The sequence below is a fragment of the Trachypithecus francoisi genome, unplaced genomic scaffold (assembly GCF_009764315.1).
Source record: "Trachypithecus francoisi isolate TF-2019V2 unplaced genomic scaffold, Tfra_2.0 Lachesis_group0, whole genome shotgun sequence".
In the NCBI taxonomy this organism is placed as follows: domain Eukaryota; kingdom Metazoa; phylum Chordata; class Mammalia; order Primates; family Cercopithecidae; genus Trachypithecus; species Trachypithecus francoisi.
This window is the reverse complement of record NW_022681453.1, coordinates 157,916,747-157,937,983: the sequence shown is the minus strand read 5'-3', so window position 1 is coordinate 157,937,983 and position 21,237 is coordinate 157,916,747. Positions and strand designations below refer to the sequence as shown.

Genomic DNA, 21,237 nt, shown 5'->3' with positions numbered 1-21,237 from the left:
CAGTGTGGTGGCTCACATCTGTAATCCCAGCACTTTGGGAGGCCAAGGCGGGCGGATCACGTGAGGTCAGGAGTTCGAGGCAAGCCTGGCCAACATGGTGAAACTCCATCTCCACCAAAAATACAAAAAAATTAGCTGGGCATGATGGCACATGCCTGTAATCCCAGCTACTTGGGAGGCTGAGGCAGGAGAATCGCTTGAACCTGGGATGGTGAGGTTGCAGTGAGCCGAGATTGCACCATTGCACTCGACCCTGAGTGACAGAGCAAGACCCTGTCTCAAAAAAAAAAAATAAATAAATAAATAATAAAATAAAATAAATAAATAAATAAAAATAAACTTTACAACTCTGAGGTAGAACTATTATTATTCCAATTTTACATAAGTGGAAACTGAAGCTAAGTTGTCCAAGTCACACAGAGGTAACTGGCAGAGTTGGAACTAACCTCAGGACAGTCTTACACCAATGACTGGGCTCTTGTCATTATGTCATGGGTAAGAAACTCAGAACACAAGGGTTTCACAGATCACCCCCTCTCCACTTTTACTGAGGAAACTGAGATCCTTAGGTGAATGACCCTGTGTTATCCAGGAAGTCAGGGCAGAAGTTAAGATTTGTACCCAGGTGTTGACTCCAGATTTTTAGCTCTACTGTCTCAGATAGTGAGAGAACTAAAAGATCAGGGTGACTCCTGTCTCACAATGGAGAAAAAAACTCAAACACAGCATCCAATTAGGGGACTAAGGACAGGAAAGCAGCCTAGAGCATAGTGGTATTAGAGGGCAACTACTGGATAGTTCAATCTCCTCCTACCCCCACCCACCTGCCCCAAGTTGGAGCTTGCACCTGAGGTCTGAGGAACAACATTACAGATCTATAGAACTATGGAGTGTCCATGGGCAGGGCATTAGGACAGTGAGGAAGAAGAAGTGGAGGGAAAGAGGACTAGCTGGAGGAAGCAGTTAGGTTCAGTGAGCCTCCCTGTGTTGGGTTTTCTACTAAGCACTGGTTATCTAAAGTTAAATAAGAAAGACTTCCTTGCTTCTGAGGATCAGGATAGAGTGCATGGAGGAGATGATACCTGAGCAGGTTTCAGAGCCTGAAAAGACATAGAGGAGTGGGCAAAAACCTCTGGACTCACATGCAATTGCCTATTTGCTAGCTCGATTCAATTTCACAAATACATTCTAAAGGCCTTCTCTGCTTTGGGCCTTGTTCCAGGTGCTGGGACCACAGTGGTGAGTAAATCAGCTACAGTCCCTGCCCTCTGGCTGGAGAGTCTGTCTAGGAAGACAGCTAAACAATCTTAACACAGTGTGAGATGTGCTTTATGTAAGGAACCTACAGGGTGGGACAAGGGAGTCCAATTGTCCCCAGGCCAAAGTAAGTCCCAATTTCTGGACATGAAAAAACTCTTCACAATCTAATGCCATTCTCACTTTCCCGTCTCATTTACTATCATTTCCCCAAAAGCTGGGAATACAACCAAATATGTGTGTGTGTGTCTGTGTATGTGAATCTGAACATGCCAGGCCTTTGCTCACACTACTTCTGTTCCCTGGCATATGGATGCTTTCTTGGAGATACTCTCCTCAACACACTCAGCCTTACTCAAATTCTCTCTTGTGCTCCCAAGGCCAGCCCTTTGTCCATCTGCCTCTCTAGGTTGGTGAAGTCTTTAAAGCAAGGACCCAAATGCAAGGTCAAGAGCACCCATTATGGAGTTATACAGATACGGGCGGGCTTTGCCTAGACAGGAGGCTTTGGCATCTTAGCTGCCCTGTCTATCTAGATGAACAGTTCTTACTCCAGGAAATGCAATCAGTACTGATGTTTAGTTCTTGGCACATGGTAGGTGCTCAAAAATGTTTTCTGAGTTGAATTGCTTTAACATTAAGGTGGTAGGTCAGAATTTGCACTTTATGAAGGCCCTGGCTATGAGCTGGATCATGGAAGGGCTCATGATCAACTTTAGCAGTTTTCTGTGGCTAAAAATGAGAAATATAAAGCATGTTCTTTGTCTTGAAGACCTGCCCGTGAGTGGGAGAAACAGATGGTCAAGCTCTCAACAGTACAATTCCAAATTCTTAGAGCAGTGGTTCTTAAACTTTAGTAAGCAGATCAGATTTAGTAGCAAGCAGATCAGAATCACCTAAAGGTCATCTGCTAAAACAGATGGCTAGCCCTAGCCCCAGAGTTTCTGATTTAAAGGTCTGGGGTAAACTCTGAGAATTCGAGCTTGCAGTTCCAACTCACTCCCAGATGATACTGAAGTTGCTGGATTGACAGGATTCCCTCCTTGACCAAATATTGGTCAGGCTCTTCTGAGCTCTCTCTTTGACTAGGCCTGAGCTTGGGCTTCCATGTCTTTCCTTGTGGAATTCCATTTTAGAAAGAATCTTGCCAAGTCAGTTTAGCCAGAATCCTCCATTCTTGATATCTGATCACTCTTCATATCTGGTTTTGATCCATACCGCCGCCATCCCCCAGGTGATGTTCAGTTACCCGGACCTGCCTTTGGCAGGAATCCTGTTAGGTCAATTTAGCCAGATTCCCCGCCGATGTTTCCTCGTAGTAATTTTCCATTCCCTGACTTCCACACACTGCCCCTTAGCTATAAATTCTCACTTTGCTATATTCAGCCCAATCGCTCTTACTGCAAAACTCTATCCCTACCTCTGTCAGATTGGGCCTGAATAAGGTTTGCCTTACCATTCTTAAACATGAGTAACTGTCATGAATAATTTTTTCTTTAATGGGATTCACACTTTGAGAACTACTGATTAGAGGTTAAGGGTCCTGTGCTCATTATTTGGCACATATGATGGTAGCTCTCTGAGTTTAAATCCTGGCCAACCACATCGTTAGTCTTGGCTTTTTTGTCAGTTTTGGCTTTTCTTTTTTTTTTTTTGAGACAGGGTTTTGCTCAGGCTGGATGCAGTCACGGCTCACTGCAGCCTCGACCTCCTGGGTTCAAGCAATCCTCCGGCCTTAGCCTCCCAAGTAGCTGGGGTCACAGGTGCAAGTTGCCATGCCCAGCTAATTTTCAATTTTTTTGTAGAGGTGGGGTCTCACTATATTGCTCAGGTTGGTCTTGGGCTCCTGGGCTCACCTACATCGGCCTCAATCTTGCCTCTTGATCAAATCACTCATCTCTTCATTTACCTCATCTGTGAAATCCAGATAATAAGCCAGTGCATGGGAAGTGCAAAAAGCAACACTTGGGCACAATGCTTAATAAATGTTGGTTAAGGCCGGGCGCGGTGGCTCAAGCCTGTAATCCCAGCAATTTGGGAGGCCGAGACGGGCCGATCACGAGGTCAGGAGATCGAGACCATCCTGGCTAATATGGTGAAACCCCGTCTCTACTAAAAATACAAAAAACTAGCCGGGCGAGGTGGCGGGCGCCAGTAGTCCCAGCTACTCGGGAGGCTGAGGCAGGAGAATGGCGTAAACCCGGGAGGCGGAGCTTGCAGTGAGCTGAGATCCGGCCACTGCACTCCAGCCTGGGCGACAGAGCGAGACTCCGTCTCAATTAAAAAAAAAAAAAAAAAAATGTTGGTTAAATCTTATTATAATCTTATTTTCTGTAGGAAGTGGGACGACAAAGTGAAGGGTCTAGGAGGTCAGAGAAGACTAAGGACTATGTCCCCTTCTTGTGCAGCCAGGCGGGCCCTGTACTTTTCGTCTGCGCGACCCTCCTTGGGCAGCATCGGGTCTCGAACTCTCACGCCTTACTCCCAAGCAGGTTCTGTAGTCCAGCCCCCAGTTTCCCTACAGTCAGCCGATGCTGCGCAAGCGCCTTAACCACGCTTTACGCACATGCGTACTCAGGTGCGCCGATAGGGGACGCGCCGGCACAGCAAAAATGGCAGCGGCATTACGGGTGGCGGCGGCTGGGGCAAGGCTCGGCGTTCTGGCGAGCGGTCTCCGCGCCGCGACCCGCGGCCTTTGCAGCCAGGCCACCTCTGTTAACGAACGCATCGAGAACAAGCGCCGGAATGCGCTGCTGGGAGGAGGCCAACGCCGTATTGACGCGCAGCACAAGCGAGTGAGTCCTGAGGGGCCTAAGTGAGTCCCGCCCCTGGCGTCCGCGACCTATCACAGCGTGCTCGGCTTGCGGCGTCCGAGGCCTCCCTGCCAATCCGCACGGTGCTTGGAAGGGCGGGGGCGAGGGTGTTCACTTTGAAAACCTGTAGCGTTTCTCGTGGAGGCGGGTATAACGAGCAGAAGCACCTGTGTGCTCCTTCACACTGTTCAACCCTTGGGATTTAGACAGAGCTGGCTGGTCTCCAGCCAGCTCACCACTTAACATAAACTTTTGGGCAACTTATTAAATCTTTGTGAGCAATTTTAATAATTCTTCCTTCACAAGCGTATCGTTAGACCATAGATAGCAAAACGATAGGCACTCGGTAAAAACGATGTGCTTTTTCTTCTCGTGCCCCATGAAAAAGTGATGGTAGATTCTTTCGTCTTTGTGGAAGCAGGAAAACTGAACTTGGGCATACTCCACTAACATGAAGTGGGGGATGTGCGCGTGCAGGGAACTTGCGGAACGTCTGCCCGCAGAATGCCTGGTCTTTAGGGCCTTAGCGTGCCTCACCTTGATGGGTAGCAAAGGCATGTGTCGGAAGCAGGTGACTTTCTGGGAGTGCGCAGGCTACTCTCGATGTTTGGCTGGACTGACCAGCTGAGGCTCTGCCACCTACCGACTCGGTTTTGAGGCGAGAATCGCAGCTGGCCTTCAGAGATAAGCTAGGTGGCCCATTTTGGAGAGGTGACCCCTGACTAGAAACCAGGCTTGCCCAGTGTGTCCATGACTTGTGGGTGAGTCTGGACTGTTGTGCTGAACGAATTAAAGAACCAACGGGAAGGTGCAGAAGTGAAACTCTTACAGGTGAAGAGTATTCAGGCACAACTCACAACCACGAGGGAGGCACTGGGGGAGGGATGGGGTCTTAAAGTGAGGAGATTTGAACAGCTCTATATTTGTCTAGTGTTGATTCAGGTGTCATAAATTTGACAAGGACCCGAAGGTGACAGTTCCTTTTGACACGAGAGTAAAATGTAAATTTAGTGATGGTTTGTGGTACTAGGAGTGCTTTCTCTCTCTCCCCTGGGGCTGCTCTGTTAGGGCTGAGGGAGATGTTAGATCATCCTCTGGAAAGGCCTGTCAGTGTTCCTGTACAACACTTTCTGTTGGGGCCTATTGCTCAGTGCTTCTGTGGAACATCACCCAGCCCTTTCCCAGTTAGATCCTACTGGGTTTAGATGAAGCCTCCAGAAGCTGTTTTTCTTTTGCCAAAGTTGACTTAGGAGGCAGATTTAATATGAACCCCCTCCTGCACCCCTTTTTATTTTTATTTTTTGATACGGAGTTTCGCTCTTGTTGCCCAGGCTGGAGTACCATGGTGCGATCTTGGCTCATTGCAACCTCCGCCTCCCAGGTTCAAGCTATTCTCCTGCCTCAGCCTCCTGAGTAGCTGAGATTACAGGCGCCCACCACAATGCCTGGCAACTTTTTTTTTTTGTATTTTTAGTAGAGACAGGGTTTCACCATGTTGGCCAGGCCGGTCTTGTACTCCTGACCTCAAGTGATCCACCCACTTTGGCGTCCCAAAGTGCTGGGATTACAGGTGTGAGCCACCGAGCCTGGCCTTTTTTTCTTTTTTTTTTTTTTGAGACGGAGTCTCCCTCTGTCACCCAGGCTGGAGTGCAGTGGCCGGATCTCAGCTCACTGCAAGCTCCGCCTCCCGGGTTCACGCCATTCTCCTGCCTCAGCCTCCCCGGTAGCTGGGACTACAGGCGCCGCCACCTCGCCCGGCTAGTTTTTTTGTAGTTTTTAGCAGAGACAGGGTTTCACCGTGTTAGCCAGGATGGTCTCGATCTCCTGACCTCATGATCCGCCCGTCTCGGCCTCCCAAAGTGCTGGGATTACAGGCTTGAGCCACCGCGCCCGGCCTTCTTTCTTTCTTTCTTTCTTTTTTTTAAAGACAGGTTCTCGCTTTGTTGCTCAGGCTGGAGTGTGGTGGAGTGATCAGGGCTCACTACAACCTCCACTTCCCAGGTTCAAGTGATTCTCCTGCCTCAGCCTGAGTAGCTGGGATTACAGGCACGTGCCACCACTCCCAGCTAATTTTTTGTATTTTTCAGTAGAGACCAGGTTTCGCCATGTTGTCCAGTTGGTCTTAAGCTCCCAGGCTCAAGTGATGCTCGTCTCAGCCTCCAAAGTGCTGGGACTACAGGTGTGAGCCACCGTGCCCAGCTGAGGCTCTTGGTAGATTGAGAGCTCCAACCTCATCTCCTCAAAGAAGCATTTTTTTTTTTTTTTTTGAGACGGAGTTTCGCTCTTGTTGCCCAGGCTGGAGTGCAATGGCTAGCAAGCTCAGCTCACCGCAAGCTCCGCCCCCCAGGGGGTTCCAGCGATTCTCTTGCCTCAGCCTCCCGAGTTGCTGGGAATACAGGCGCATGCCACTACACCCGGCTAATTTTGTATTTTTTTGGTAGAGACATGGTTTCTCCATGTTGGTCAGGCTGGTCTCAATCTGACCTTGTGATCCGCCCGCCTCAGCCTCCCAAAATGCTGGAATTACAGGCGTGAGCCACCGCGCCCGGCCCAAAGAAGCATTTTTAAACTCAAGTGAGCTCTTTAACATTTTGTGTCCCACTCCCCTTCTACTCAGCCACTCCGTGCTGTGGGGTCATCTCTGTGTCACAGTGTCACTGTCAGGTGTGGGGTCCCTAAGCAGGGGATAGGATAGTAGGAGAAGGAGAAATCCACAGAGGAGGCAGGAGAAGAACCAGGAAGTAGTGTGTCCTTGAGGTGGGAGCTGGGAGCAGCAGGGACCCTCGTGCGGTAAGATGTGCTTCTGTAGGTCTCCCTAGAAAAAACCTGTGTCAGATCCTTCACTAAGCCTGCTTTAGTTTCCACCACCTGCTTCTGCGTTCTTCTTTTTATGGCTCCTTAGATCTCCAGTAAGTACTTGTGGAACTAGTTAATTGTGTTCCAGGGTCAGGTTCTCCTTATCCCCACTTCTCTACCTTTTTCTCCCCCTATTTCCTTATTCATCTTCCACAGTTGGGTGGCTTCTGGTGCACACTGCCCTGATTTCCATGTCATCTAAAGTCTTATAACACCTATCTGCCTTGGGCAGGTTGGACAGAATGGAAGCATTTGCATTGAGATGAATGGGCAAATCTGCCCTTCAAGCTTTCCCATGAACAGCCCTTGCTTTGCTTACTAAATTGTCTGTGATGCCATCACTGAGTGATCTTTGTTTCCTTGTAGGGAAAGCTAACAGCCAGGGAGAGGATCAGTCTCTTGCTGGACCCTGGCAGCTTTGTTGAGAGCGACATGTTTGTGGAACACAGATGTGCAGATTTTGGAATGGCTGCTGATAAGAATAAGGTATTTGTTCAAATGGTGGTGTGAACACTTTTTAGGTGTGGCTCAGCTGGCCTACCCACTAGAATAATAATAAATCTATAAGGCTTTTATCTGAAGTCCTCTGCAGAGGCACTGCAGGCATCACGCCTGGCTAATTTTTGTATTTTTAGTAGAGATGGGCTTTTGCCATGTTGGTCAGGCTGGCCTGGAACTCGTGGCCTCAAGCAATCCACCCACCTTGGCCTCCCAAAGTGTTGGGACTACAGGCGTGAGCCACTGTACCCTGCCTTGTGTTTCTTTATACGTCCTCCTTCATGTAAGCATAGAGAAGTGGTGGACCTGGATCTTGATTATTTTGCTTTTAGGAGGGTAGATAAGGCCTAAGATGACGGTGCCCTTCACTCCTATTGATGAAGTGGTAGCCCTGTGCTTGCTGTTGTAGAGCTGGGCAAGTGGGGTGGGATTCCTTCGTGTTTCTTGTTCTTATTGACGTTTTAGGAATTTGGGTTTTGTTTTTGTCTTTCATTGAGGCATAGTGGCCAAATTCATTAAAAGAAGTATTTGGATTTTTTAACCTTTATTTTTGCATTTTTCTGGCAGTTTCCTGGAGACAGTGTGGTCACTGGACGGGGCCGAATCAATGGAAGATTGGTTTATGTCTTCAGTCAGGTATTTCATAACTCTAATAGTCTGAACTTTCTTGGAGGGCAGAGCCAAGAGGAAAATATGTGAAAGAAGCCAATCTTGGGGAATGAAAACTTGCTTGTAGTTTGGAGAAAATGAGGGATTTGCTTTGTTTTTCAGTGCATATTTCCAGAATATTGTGCGTTTTTTTCTTAGGAAGAGTCCTTAGTTTGTTTTGGGGGAGGATCACAGGGCACTAGCCTTGTACAAAGGTATCCCAGGAACCAGGAATTTATTCCAAGTGAATGAGATTCCTCTTGGCAGGATTGGGTGTGTGCCTGCAGGGCATCTGTGTCCTGGGCAGTGTATGTGGATTGGAGAGAGTGCAGTGGGTGCAGCCTAGCAAAGGGGACTTGACTCTCAGAAGCAGCGTTCCCCTGAGCTTTGGGCTTTCATGAATATGTTCAGAAAACTTTTATCAGGGTGCCTCAAGACAGATACAGTTTGTTCACACACATAGTCGAAGCTGTCAATATGTTATTTTACATGCAAAAGGGAATGAAGATTGTTAATCAGCTTGACCTTAAAATAGGGAGAGTAGCCTGATTTATCCAGGTGGGTCCAATGTAATCACAGGGTCCTTAAAAGTGGAAGAGGGAGGTAGAAGAGGAGCTTAGAAGGATATAAGAGAAGGACATGATCTGCAGTACCTGGCTTTGAAGATGGGAAAAGGAGACCATTAGCAAAGGAGTGCCCATGGTCTCTAGGAGCTGGTAAAGGCAAGAAAACACATTTTCCCCTGGAGCCTCCAGAACGGAGCACAGCCCTGCCAACCTTAATTTAGTCCAGTCAATCCTGTGTAGCACTTCTAAATTATAGAACTCTAAGATAATTTGTGTTGTTTCAAGGCACTGAATTTACATTAATTTTTTATAGCAGTAATAGAAAACTAACACAGAATATTTTGTGTACTATTTTGGATTTGACTTTTTTCTCTCCAGAGGTGTAGATATATATATAATTTAAAATGCTTAGGTCTTTTTACAGACCTAAAATTTGATATTAAAATTGGCTGGGCGTGGTGTCTTATGCCTGTAGTCCCAGTACTTTGGGAAGCTGAGACGGGTGGATCACCTGAGGTCAGGAGTTTGAGACCAGCTGGCCAACATGGCAAAACTCTGTCTCTACTAAAAAACACAAAAATTAGCCAGGTGTAGTGGGTGCCTGTAATCCCAGCTACTTGGGAGGCTGAGGCAGGACAATCACTTGAACTTGGGAGGTGGAGGTTGCAGTGAGCTGTTTGCACCACTGCACTCGAACCTGGGCGACAGAGTGAGACTCCGTCTCAAAAATAAAAAATAAAATAGTTATACTTAATTTAAAATCTGTCATAGTTAGACAGTATGTATTTACCAATTAAATTACCTTTGAAATGTTTTAAAACTGTTATAAATTGGTCTACCAAATGCTGAAATAGAAGGAATCACATTTCTTTGTTTTGTGCAATTTATGAGAGCTGAGAAAAACTTGTACAGAAGGAACCACTGTAGAGAGAACTAAGAAAGTTATGTTTTCTGGACATGGTATTCACTCACCACTATTAAGCAGATGGAAAAATTCACTGAATTCATACTTTCGAGCACCTCTTATGCTCATGTTAGGGTGGGAGTGAGGAGAAGGTGGAGATGACTGAGACAAGAGTTCCCACCCTGAAGAAGCGAATCATTTTATAGGCAGAATGGCACAGAACAGATGTGACTACAGAGCACATGGAGTGAGACGTTCCAGGCAAATGTAGACCCAACACAAGGGAAAATCGCATCCATGGTTGAGGAAAGCTTTAGTAACAATGGGGCAATTGAGACAGGCCTGGAAGGATACTGAGGGTAGGGAGTGATGAGCTATTTTTTTTTTTAATAGTGATCTCCAATATGTTAATATCTTAAATATTTTTTCTGGGGAGCTTCCGTTCTTCTGGGGAGTCTCCTCAGTCCTTTGCCAGATAATTGGCTGTTGGTGTATTCTGGGGGGAGAGAAAAAAGGGGCCAGCACTCACTCATTCAGTGTATAGGCTCCTAATCTTGTGTGTTTTCAGCCTCACCTTTTCCTCTTTTAGGTTAGCAATTGTGAGTTTAGAACCCTTCTGGTTAATTTCCTTTACAGAACAAACCTTCTTTTTCCTCTCAAGGTGAAGGAGAGGCCCTGTGGGGTCTGACTGGTTTTAACAGAGACTTCTGTTAGTCTCTGTTTTCAGCCCCCTTCTCACCTCCACTTTCCATGGTTCCTAGATTGTCCCCTCCTTGATTACCCCCACTGCAGGTGTATAAGCTTCCATTCTCTCCCTCTAAATCAGGTATTTTCTTGTGCTTTCAGTTCCCCCCAAATTTGTTTAATCCTTCGCATGCTATTGTCTCTTTGTTCTTATTCTCATGGCTGATTCTGTTCTTAATTCCCACCTGTCTTTTTGAGGGGGCTGTAGGAGAGGTTATGCCCACAATAAGCCCTTTACATCTGAACATAATGAAGATCCATAAGCAGAAGTAGCAGTGAGAGCTCTGATTCTTGTTTTTTAACCTTCCTTTTTAAAACAACAAATATAGGCCGGGCGCAGTGGCTCACGCTTGTCATCTCAGCACTTCGGGAGGCCGAGGTGGGTGGATCACTTGAAGCCAGGAGTTTGAAACCAGCCTGGCCAACGTGGCAAAACTGTCTCTACTAAAAATACAAAAATTAGCTGGGCATGGTGGCACGAGCTTGTAATCCCAGCTACTCAGGAGGCTGAGGCAGGAGAATTGCTTGAACCTGGGAGGCAGAGGATACAGTGAGCCAAGATTATGCCACTGCACTCCAGCCTGGGTGACAGAGCAAGAGTCGGTCTCAATAAGTAAAATGAAATAGTAAATATTTCCTAAAAATAGAAGTGCTTGACTGTTTGATATCCATAGAATCTGGTATTAGAGTTAATTCTGTGTGATAGGTTTTCCTTCAGAGCTGCAAATCATTTTTTTCTTTTCTCTTTTTTCCTTTCAAATCATTTTTGTAGAGCAAAGACTAGCTCTTTTGCCTTGACAGTTCATGAACTTCCTTTAAGATATTTTATTCTATGGAATAATCTATAAGTCAGACTTTTTTCTAATTTTTTAAACTTCTGAAAATGCTTTAAAAACTATACGTGTGAATTTTTTTTTTTTTTAAATATGGAGTCTTGCTCTGTCACCCATGCTGGAGTGCAGTCGTGCAATCTCGGCCCACTGCAACCTCTGCCTCTTGGATTCAAGTGATTTTCCTGCCTCAGCCTCCCGAGTAGCTGGGATTATAGGCGCACACCACCGTGCCCAGCTAATTTTTTTATTTTAGTAGAGATGGGGTTTCACCATGTTGGCCAGGCTGGTCTGGAACTCTTGACCTCAAGTGATTCACCCGCCTTGTCCTCTCAAAGTATTGGGATTACAGGTGTGAGCCACTGTGCCCAGGCAACGTTTTTTTTGTTGTTTTTTTTTTTCGAGATAGGGTCTTGCTCTGTTGCCTAGGCTGGAATACAGTGGTGCTGTCTCAACTCACTGAAGCCTCTGTCTCCTGGGCTCAAGTGATCCTCCTGCCTCAGCCTCCTGAGTAGCTGGGACTCCAGGCATATGCCACCATGCCCAGCTAACTTTTTAATGTATTTTTTTGTAGATACAGGTTTCTGCCATGTTGCCCTGGCTGGTCTCAGACTCCTGGATTCAAGCCATCCACCTGCCTTGGCCTCCCGAAGTGTTGAGATTACAGGCATGAGCCACCATGCCTGGCCTAAAAGCTTTTATCTGTGAATTTTCTATTTCTTCCTCCTACTGGATTTTCATCTCTAGCCAGTCACTATATTTGACTTGCTGATTTGTATTTTCTTTTTAGGATTTTACAGTTTTTGGAGGCAGTCTGTCAGGAGCACATGCCCAAAAGATCTGCAAAGTAAGTGTTTAATACTCAAATTCAATCCATTGCTTTCCTCAGTTACGTAGTGCTTATTGGGTATCTTTGGGGTATAAAACACTGAGCTAGGTACTTGGGGTAGGGCAGAGGTATGCAAGATCTGCTACCCATCTGAAGGGGTGCATAACAATTTTTCTATAGTGGATCTCTTCCATGGGCTGGCAAAGCCTGGACCCTCCTGTTTTTACATACCTAAAATAAAATTTGTAGGATTTTAAATGATTAAAAATGTTTTTAAAAACCACATTTGTAATATATGTGCTCCCTTGTTAATGCATTTAATAACAAGATTTAGCAGTAGATCTAATAACTACCGTAATTTCAAAGTAGTCAAAGGTGAAATATTTCAGAGTATCTGCAACAACTTTAATGGGACGTAAAAATATCTGTGGCTTCTAATAATGACAAAGTCACAGGTATTTCTAATACTGAGGCTCATTGCCTATATTCATAATGAAAAGAAATGTTAACGATTGGCTAGAGTTAGTAAAGATAAAGATGTGAATTTTTTCCCGTTCATGGACTCCCGTTCACAGACCTCTTGGGGTTCTGAGGATTTCAGGTGAAGAACCTTTTGTCTAGGTGGAGGGGCCAGGTGCTAGAAGGTAAAGAACAGCAGGAGCATTGTATGCTGATATTTAAAAATCACTGCTAGAGATTAGATGCTCTGGAGAGGAATAAACTATAAATAATAGAGAATTTTGGAATTAAATTTGGAGTTACTGGTAACTGGAACATCTGGATTATAGACATGGTCCTGTCATGTATTGCTCCTGAGACCTTGGGCCAGTCAGTTAACTTTTATACCTTCTTAATTTTTCTCTTTTTACTGCCTCTGTTATGATGGCTAAATGAGGTAATGGAAGTGAAAGTGCTTTTTAAACTGTCAAGGGCTGTAGGAATATTGCTTATTATGCTGTCAGAATTACTAACCCATGAGGAAAATCTGTCACATTAGAAGTAAAAGCAGGCCTGGGCCTGCCCTCAGATTAACAGATGGGTCAACATCTGCTTTCATGAAAGTACTACTTTGCCATTCTGTCTACTGTAAGTTCTTTCAAAGCAGTACCTGGGAACAAAACTGGCTGCCGGAAGATGTTACAATGTGAGCCTGTGGTTCTAGAAATGGTTGCCATGAGTTGTTTTATCCCCTGCTAATGGGAAGTGCTTTGGCTCTTGGGTGTTTGGGGGCTTTAATCAGCCTTTTAAATATCTGGTCCTTTGTCTTCCATGAAGGTACCCAATCATGATGGGGAGTGAAACCAGTGTTACTGCCTCCTGTTTTGAAAAGTACACTCGGAACATTTTCCAGAAACACTGTGGTACTTTGTGAATGTCGTTTTTTATATCAAGAATATTTGTCTCAATAAAAGATTTCTCCATTGTCTCAGATCATGGACCAGGCCATAACAGTGGGGGCTCCAGTGATTGGGCTGAATGACTCTGGGGGAGCACGGATCCAAGAGGGAGTGGAGTCTTTGGCTGGCTATGCAGACATCTTTTTGGTGAGAAACCTGTTAATAGAGAACAGAGAATAAAAAAATACAGGGCTGAAGTTCTCTAAGCCATGACCTGGCCAGAGCTTCTCCAACTCTCCTTATTGTTCTTTGCTGCATTGTGTCTGTTCTGTGGGTCCTTTCTGTGTCACTGGGGGTGGGATTGAAGGGTAGATGAAAAGCAAGAGAGAGTGGGAAGAGAGGGTTTTCATTTTTTTCTAACAGAGGGCCACACATAGGGGAATTTACAGTTAAAGATCGTTCATAAGAGAAAAGCACTGGAGAATTTTTTTTTTTTTTGAAAGCAAGGGAGAGGAAATATGAAAAGTTAAAATGAACTGATGTGCTAGAATTAGAATTTTAAAAAAATGTTGCACTTTAAAAAAATTTTTTTGTTAAAACAGTACAGGATTATTATATATATTCCAAGCCATAGTGCAAAGAAAAATGAAATCACCCCAGATCCTACCATTCAGAAACATTTGGCGAGCCTCATTACTGACATCTCTTTGCTTATTTACAGACTGAAATTACGAGAGAAAGTAATGAAAAGAAACATAAAATAATGTGTTATGTGAAGTATAAAGTATATTTGTGAGAGATACAGTAAGAGAGATTGGGATGAGGGAGAGACATACTGCAGACAGAAACTGGCAACACTTCCAGGGAGGATAAAGGAAGGAGACAGGCAGACATTGTTTCTAATCAGGCCAGCCATTCTTGTCATCCCTGCTCTGCAGGCTTGCTTCTGTGGGTGGCTTGGCCTGAGCAGTTTAGGCCTGGAAGTCATTCCTGTATAGAGACAAAAGAGTGGCCCCCAGAGACGTGGTGATAAACCACCACATTTTAGAGCTTGACTGGATTTTAGAATATCATCTAGTTGAATGCATCTTTATGGGTCTGGAGGAGTTTTTTTAAAAAAAATATTGATTGATTGATTGATTTAGAGACAGAGTCTCGGTTGGCCAGGCTGGAATGCAGTGGCATGATCTCTGCTTACTGCAACCTCAGCCTCCCGGGCTCAAGCGATCGTCCCACCTCAGACTCCTGAATAGCTGGCACCACAGTCATGCACCACCACATCTGGCAAATTTTTTTGGTGTTTTTTTATAGAGGCGGGGTTTTGCCATGTTGCCCAGGCTTGTCTTGAACTCATGGACTCAAGCGATTGGCCTGCCTTCGCCTCCCGAAGTGCTGGGATTACAGGAGTGAGCCACCACGCCTGGCCTTTAATTTTTGTTTTCAAAGGCTAGTCTTTACTTTCAGATCTTCATTGCTTAATTAATTGCTTACTAATACTGCTTGTCATATTGATACCTCCACTCACTTATTCCTACCTGTGTTTTTTTTGGTAACTTTTTATTTTGATAAAATTTCAAACTTCAGGCTGGGCACAGTGGCTCACGCCTGTAATCCCAGCACTTTGGGAGGCCAAGGCAGGTAGATCATTTGACGTTAGGAGTTCAAGACCAGCCTGGCTAACATAGTGAAATCCTGTCTCTATTAAAAATACAAAAATTAGCTGGGCGTAGTGGCGCATGCCTGTAATCCCAGCTACTCAGGAGGCTGAGGTGGGACAATTGCTTGAACCCAGGAGACAGAGGTTACAGTGAGCCAAGATTGTGCCATTGCACTCCAACCTGGGTGACAGAACAAGACTCCGTCTCAAAAAAAAAAAAAAAAAAAAATTCAAACTTGATGGAAAATGACAAGAATAGTACAGGAACTCCTATATGTGCTTTTCCCAGATTCACCAGTTGTTCACATTTTCTCCATTTGTTCTGTTATTCTCTCTCCATATATACATATTTGCATGTTACATTTTTCTGAAGTATTTGAGAATAAATTGGAGATACTATGTCTTCTTTACCTCCTAAGTTCTTCATTGGGTATTTCTAAAGAATGAGGATATTCTCTTAAATAACCAGAATACGTAATAAAAATCAGGAAATTTAACACTGATCCATCTATGTTATTCTAATTCATTATCCTTATTCAGAACTTAAGTCCTTTATAGTGTGTGCTCTTGGTGTGTGTGTGCTTTCTCTCTGTGCACACGCTCTCGCTCTGTCTCTCTGTGTGTGTATACATATATTATACATATATGTGTGTGTGTGTGTGTGTTCCTCCTGGCCAGGATCCAATCCAGAATGAAGCATTGACTTTAGATGTTACCTCTCTTTAATCTTTTTTGATCTGGAGCAGTTCCTGTCTTTGTTCTCCATGATCTTGACATTTTAAGAAATAGCTTTATAGGGCCAGGCGCAGTGGCTCACACCTGTAATCCTAGCACTTTGGGAGGCCGAGGTGGGTGGATCACTAGGTCAGGAGTTCAAGACCAGCCGGGCCAAGATGGTGAAACCCTGTCTCTACTAAAAATACAAAAATTAGCTGGGTGTGATGGCAGGTGCCTGTAATCCCAGCTACTCAGGAGGCTGAGACAGGGAATTGCTTGAACCTGGGAGGTGCAGGTTGCAGTGAGCCGAGACCATAAAATCCACCTATTATAAACATGTAATTCAAATTAATTTTTAGAGTTATGCAGCCATAATCTAGTTTTTGAACCTGCCACTCCTAAAATACCCTCTTGCTTTTTTGCAGTCATTTCCCACCTAACCACAGTCAACTCCTCACCCAACTTTCTTCTTTTACAGATTTTTCCATCTGACTCCTTTCACTAAGCACCGTTTTTTGAGGTTCATTTATATTGTAATGTGTATCAATTCATTCCTTTTTATTGGTGAATAATATTCTATTGAATATTTTACATATTTTCATCATTTACCAATTGAGGGATATTTGGGTTGTTTCTAGTTTCTAGCTATCATGGATAAATGCTACTGTGAACATTTGTGTATTACTCTGTGTGGACATGTGTTTTCATAACCCTTGGGTAGATAAGTACCTAAGAGTGGGATTGTAGGTTTTATGATAAGCTTGTTTATAACTTTTTAAGAAACTGCCAGATTGTTTTCCAAAGCAACTAAACCATTTTATATTACCATGAGCAATGTATTCAGGGTTGCAGGTTCTCCACATCTTTGTTGATTACTTGGTATTGTCAGTCTTTTTTTTTTTTTTTTCTTTTGAGATGGAGTCTCGCTCTGTGGCCCAGGCTGGAGTGCTATGGTGCAGTCTTGGCTCACTGTAACCTCTGCCTCCCGGGTTTGAGTGATTCCCCTGCCTCTGCCTCCTGAGTAGCTGGGACTACAAGCATGCACCACCACGCCCGGCTAATTTTTGTATTTTTAGTAGAGACAGGGTTTCACCATGTTGGCTAGGCTGGTCTCGACCTCCTAACCTCAAGTGATCTGCCTGCCTTGGCCTCCCAAAGTGCTAGGATTACAGGCGTGAGCCACTGCACCCAGCCACTCTTTTTTTTTTTTTTTTTTTTTTTTTTTGGAGACAGGGTCTCACTCTGTTGTTTAGGCTGGAGTACAGTGGCATGATCACAGCTCACTGTAGCCTCGACTTCCTGGGGTCAAGTGATCCTCCTGCCTCAACCTCCCAAAGTGCTGGAATTACAGGCATGAGCCACTGTGCCTGGTCCAGTCTTTTTGACTATAGCCATTTTAGTGATGTGTAATGGTATCTCACTGTAGTTCTAGTTTGCATTTCCCAGATGACTAATCATGTTGAGCATCTTTATGTACATATTAGTCATTTGCAAACCTTCTTTGCTGAAATGTCTATTCAGATCTTTTGTCCATTTTGTAATTGGGTTTTTGAGTTGTAAGAGTTCTTCATATATTCTGGATACAAGTCCTTTATCAGATATATGATTTGTAAGTACTCCCAGTCTGTGGCTTGTCTTTTCTTAGTGGTAGCTTTATTTATTTTTATTTTTTATTTTTTGAGACAACCTCACCCTGTCCTCCAGGCTGGAGTGCAGTGGCATGATCTTGGCTCACTGCAACCTCTGCTTCCTGGGTTCAAGTGATTCTCGTGCCTCAGCCACTCAAGTAGCTGGGATTACAGGCGCGTGCTACCACACCCAGCTAATTTCCTTGCCTTTTTAGTAGAGACAGGGTTTCGCCATATTGTCCAGGGCTGGTCTCGAACTCCTGAGCTCAGGTGATCTGCCTGCCTTGGCCTCTCAAAGTGCTGGGATTACAGGCATGAGCCAGCACGCTCAGCCTATTTTTATTTTATATTTTCAAGACAGGGTCTTGCTCTGTTGCCTGGGCTGGAGTACAGTGGTATAGTCACAGCTCACTGCAGCCTTGAACTTCTGGGCTCAAGCAATCCTCCTGCCTTAGCCTACCGAGTAGCTAGGACTATAGGCATACACTAGTACACCCAGCTAATTAAAAAAAAATTCCTTTTGTGTAGAGATGGGGTCTTACTACATTGGCCAGCCTGGTCTTGAACTCCTGGTCTCAAGCGATCTGCCTCGGCATCCCAAAGTGCCGGGATTACAAGCCACTGCGCCCAGCCTGTGGTGGCTTTTTTTTCTTTTTTTGAACTAGGTTCTCACTCTGTCACCCAGGCTGAAGTGTAGGGGGGTGATCATGGCTCACTGCAGCTTGGACTTCCCAGGGTCAGGCAGTCCTCCTGCCACATCCTCCTGAGTGGCTGAGACCACAGGCACATGCTACCATGTCTGGCAGTTTTTTTTCATTATTTGTTGAGGTGGGGTCCCACTATGTTGCCCAGGCTGGTCTCAAACTTCTGGACTTAAACCATCCTCCTATCTCGGCTTCCTAGAGGGCTGGTATTACTGGCATGAGCTGATGTGCTCAGCCTCTGATGGCTTTTGAGGTGGAGACATTTTTAATTTTGAAGTCCAGTTTATCAGGTTTTCTTTTGTGGGTCATGCTTTTATTGTCATATGTAAAAACTGTGTGATACAAAGTCATGAAGATTTTGTTCTCTTCATGGAGTTTTTTTGTAGGTTTGACTTTTTTTTTTTTTTTTTCTGAGACGGAGTCATGCTCACTCATCCAGGCTGGAGTGCAGTGGTGCGATCTCTGCTCACTGCAAGCTCCACCTCCTGGGTTCATGCTATTCTCCTGCCTCAGCCTCCCAAGTAGCTGGGACTACAGGCGCCCGCCACCACGCCTGGCTAATTTTTTTTTGTATTTTTAGTAGAGACGGGGTTTCACCACGTTAGCCAGGATGGTCTCGATCTCCTGAACCTGTGATCCACCCGCCTCGGCCTCCCAAAGTGCTGGGATTACAGGTGTGAGCCACTGTGCCCGGCCTTTTTTTTTTTTTTTTTTTTTTTTTTTTTTGAGACGGAGTCTCGCTCTGCCGCCCAGGCTGGAGTGCAGTGGCCGGATCTCAGCTCACTGCAAGCTCCGCCTCCTGGGTTTACGCCATTCTCCTGCCTCAGCCTCCCAAGCAGCTGGGACTACAGGCGCCCGCCACGTCGCCCGGCTAGTTTTTTGTATTTTTAGTAGAGACGGGGTTTCATCATGTTAGCCAGGATGGTCTCGATCTCCTGACCTCGTGATCCGCCCGTCTCGGCCTCCCAAAGTGCTGGGATTACAGGCTTGAGCCACCGCGCCCGGCCTTTTTTTTTTTTTTTTTAAGACATGGTTTCGCTCTTGTTGCCCAGGCTGGAGTGCAATGGCACAATCTCAGGGATTATAGGTGCTTGCCACCAAACCTATCTAATTTGTGTGTGTATGTGTGTGTGTGCGTGCTTGAGCGTGGGTCTCGAACTCCTGACCTCAGGTGATCCGCCCACTTTGGCCTCCCAAAGTGCTGGGATTACAGGTGTGAGCTTCCACGCCCAGCCAGCTCTCTTATAGTAGGTCTGTGATCCATTTTGAGTTATTTTTTGTATATGGCGTGACGTGAGGGTCTAACATCATTCTTGTCTCCCACCATTAATTGACATAACTATTCTTTCCCCATTGAATTGTCTTGACACATCGATAAAAATATCAGTTGAGCATAAATGTAAGGGTTTGTTTCTGAACTCTCTTCTTCCATTGTTCTGTGTCTATCCTTAAAATAGAACCTGTCTTGATTACTGTAGTTTTATAGGAGTTTTGAAGTTGTGTAAAGTCCTCCAACTTGGTATTTCTTCTTCTTCTTTTTTTTTTTCAGATGTGGTCTCGCTTTGTGGCCCAGGTTGGAGCACAGTGGCATGATCTCAGCTCACTGCAACCTCCACCTCCTGGGTTCAAGCAATTCTCCTGCCTCAGCCTCCCAAGTAGCTGCAATTACAGGCACATGCCAGCACACCCAGCTAATTTTTGTATTTTTAGTGGAAATGGGGTTTCACTGTATTGGTCAGGCTGGTCTCGAACTCCCTCAAGTGATCCACCCACCTCAGCCTCCCAAAGTGCTGGAATTACAGGCATGAGCCACCATGCCCGGTGGTAGTTCGTTCGTTTGTTCTTTGTGTCTGTCTTTCTGTCTTTCTTGTCTTTCTTTCTTGTCTTTCTTTCTTTGAGATGGAGTCTCACTCTGTCGCCCAGGCTGGAGTGCAATGGTGCGAGCTTGGCTCACTACAGCCTCCACCTCCCGGGTTCAAGCGATTCCCTGCCTCAGCCAAGTAGCTGGAATTACAGGCGCCCACCCCAATGCCCAGCTAATTTTCTGTATTTTTAGTAGAGATAGGGTTTCACCATGTTGGACAAGTTGGTCTCCAACTCCTGACCTCGGGTGATCCACCTGCCTCGGCCTCTGGAAGTGCTGGGATTACAGGTGTGAGCCACCCTGCCTGGCCCAATCAGCTCTCAACTCTACAAAAATTCCTGCTGAGATTTGATAGGAACTGCATTGAGTCTGTAGATGAATTTGGTGAGAATTTACATCTTAACATTTTGAGTCTTCAACTCCATATAGATGGAATGTTTCTCTGTTTATGTAGCTTTTTAATTTGTCTCAACTGTATTTTGTAATTTGCAGCATACCTGTCTTGCATTCTTTTGTTAAACTTAAAATATTTCACTCTGGCCAGGCGCAGTGGCTCATGCCTGTAATCCCAGTGCTTTGGGAGGCCAAGGCAGGGGGATCACCTGAGGTCACAAGTTTGGGACTAGCCTAGCCAACATAGTGAAACCCTGTGTCTACTAAAAATACAAAAATTAGCCACGTGTCGTGGTGCGCACCTGTAATACCAGCTACTCAGGAGGCTGAGGCAGGAGAATCGCTTGAACCCAGGATGCAGAGGTTGCAGACTCCAGCCTGGGCAACAGAGCAAGACTCTGTCTCAAAACAAAACAAAACAAAATATTTTACTTTTTGTGATGCTATTCAGGATGGAATTGTCTTGTTAATTTCCTATTTGGATTCTTCTTTGCAAATGCATACAGATACAATTGATTTTCATATGTTGATCTTGTATCCTGCAGCTTTGCTGAGGTTGTGTATTAGCTCGAATAAGGGGTGTGTGTGTGTGTGTGTGTGTGTGTATTTCTTTGGATTTTCTATATATATGATCATGTCTTCTGCAAATAGAGGCAGTTTTACTTATTCCTTTCTAATCTGGATACCTTTTATTTCTTTTTCTTGCTAATTGCTCTGCCTAGAACCTGTAGCACAATGTTAAGTAAAAGTAGTAAGAGTGGACATCCTTGTCTTGTTTCTCATCTTAAGGAGAAAGCATCCATTCTTCACCATTAAGCATGATGTTAACTGGTGGTTTTTTTTTTTTTTTGTACATTCCCTTTCTCAGGTTGAGGAAGTTCCTTTCTACTTCTGATTTTTTGAGTATTTTTATCATGAAGGGTGTTTAATTTTGTCAAATGCTTTTTTATGCATCTATGAGATAATCATGTGTTTTTTGTTCTTTATTCTAA

General features: G+C 44.9%; 1 protein-coding gene across 2 annotated transcripts in view; it reads left to right on the top strand.

Annotated features, from left to right (window-relative positions):
- The first annotated feature begins 3,804 nt into the window (after window positions 1–3,804).
- The window catches only part of PCCB (propionyl-CoA carboxylase subunit beta), a 94,875-nt gene continuing 77,442 nt past the window's right edge, over window positions 3,805–21,237 (top strand). The window contains exons 1-5 of one of the 2 annotated variants that reach the window (XM_033212574.1): window positions 3,805–4,052; window positions 7,293–7,412; window positions 7,992–8,060; window positions 11,907–11,963; window positions 13,376–13,489. In XM_033212574.1, coding sequence (XP_033068465.1) covers window positions 3,870–4,052; window positions 7,293–7,412; window positions 7,992–8,060; window positions 11,907–11,963; window positions 13,376–13,489 — 543 coding nt within the window. In that variant the 5' untranslated portion in view covers window positions 3,805–3,869. The remainder of the gene's footprint in view (window positions 4,053–7,292; window positions 7,413–7,991; window positions 8,061–11,906; window positions 11,964–13,375; window positions 13,490–21,237) is intronic. The other variant, XM_033212575.1, reaches the window with a different exon arrangement.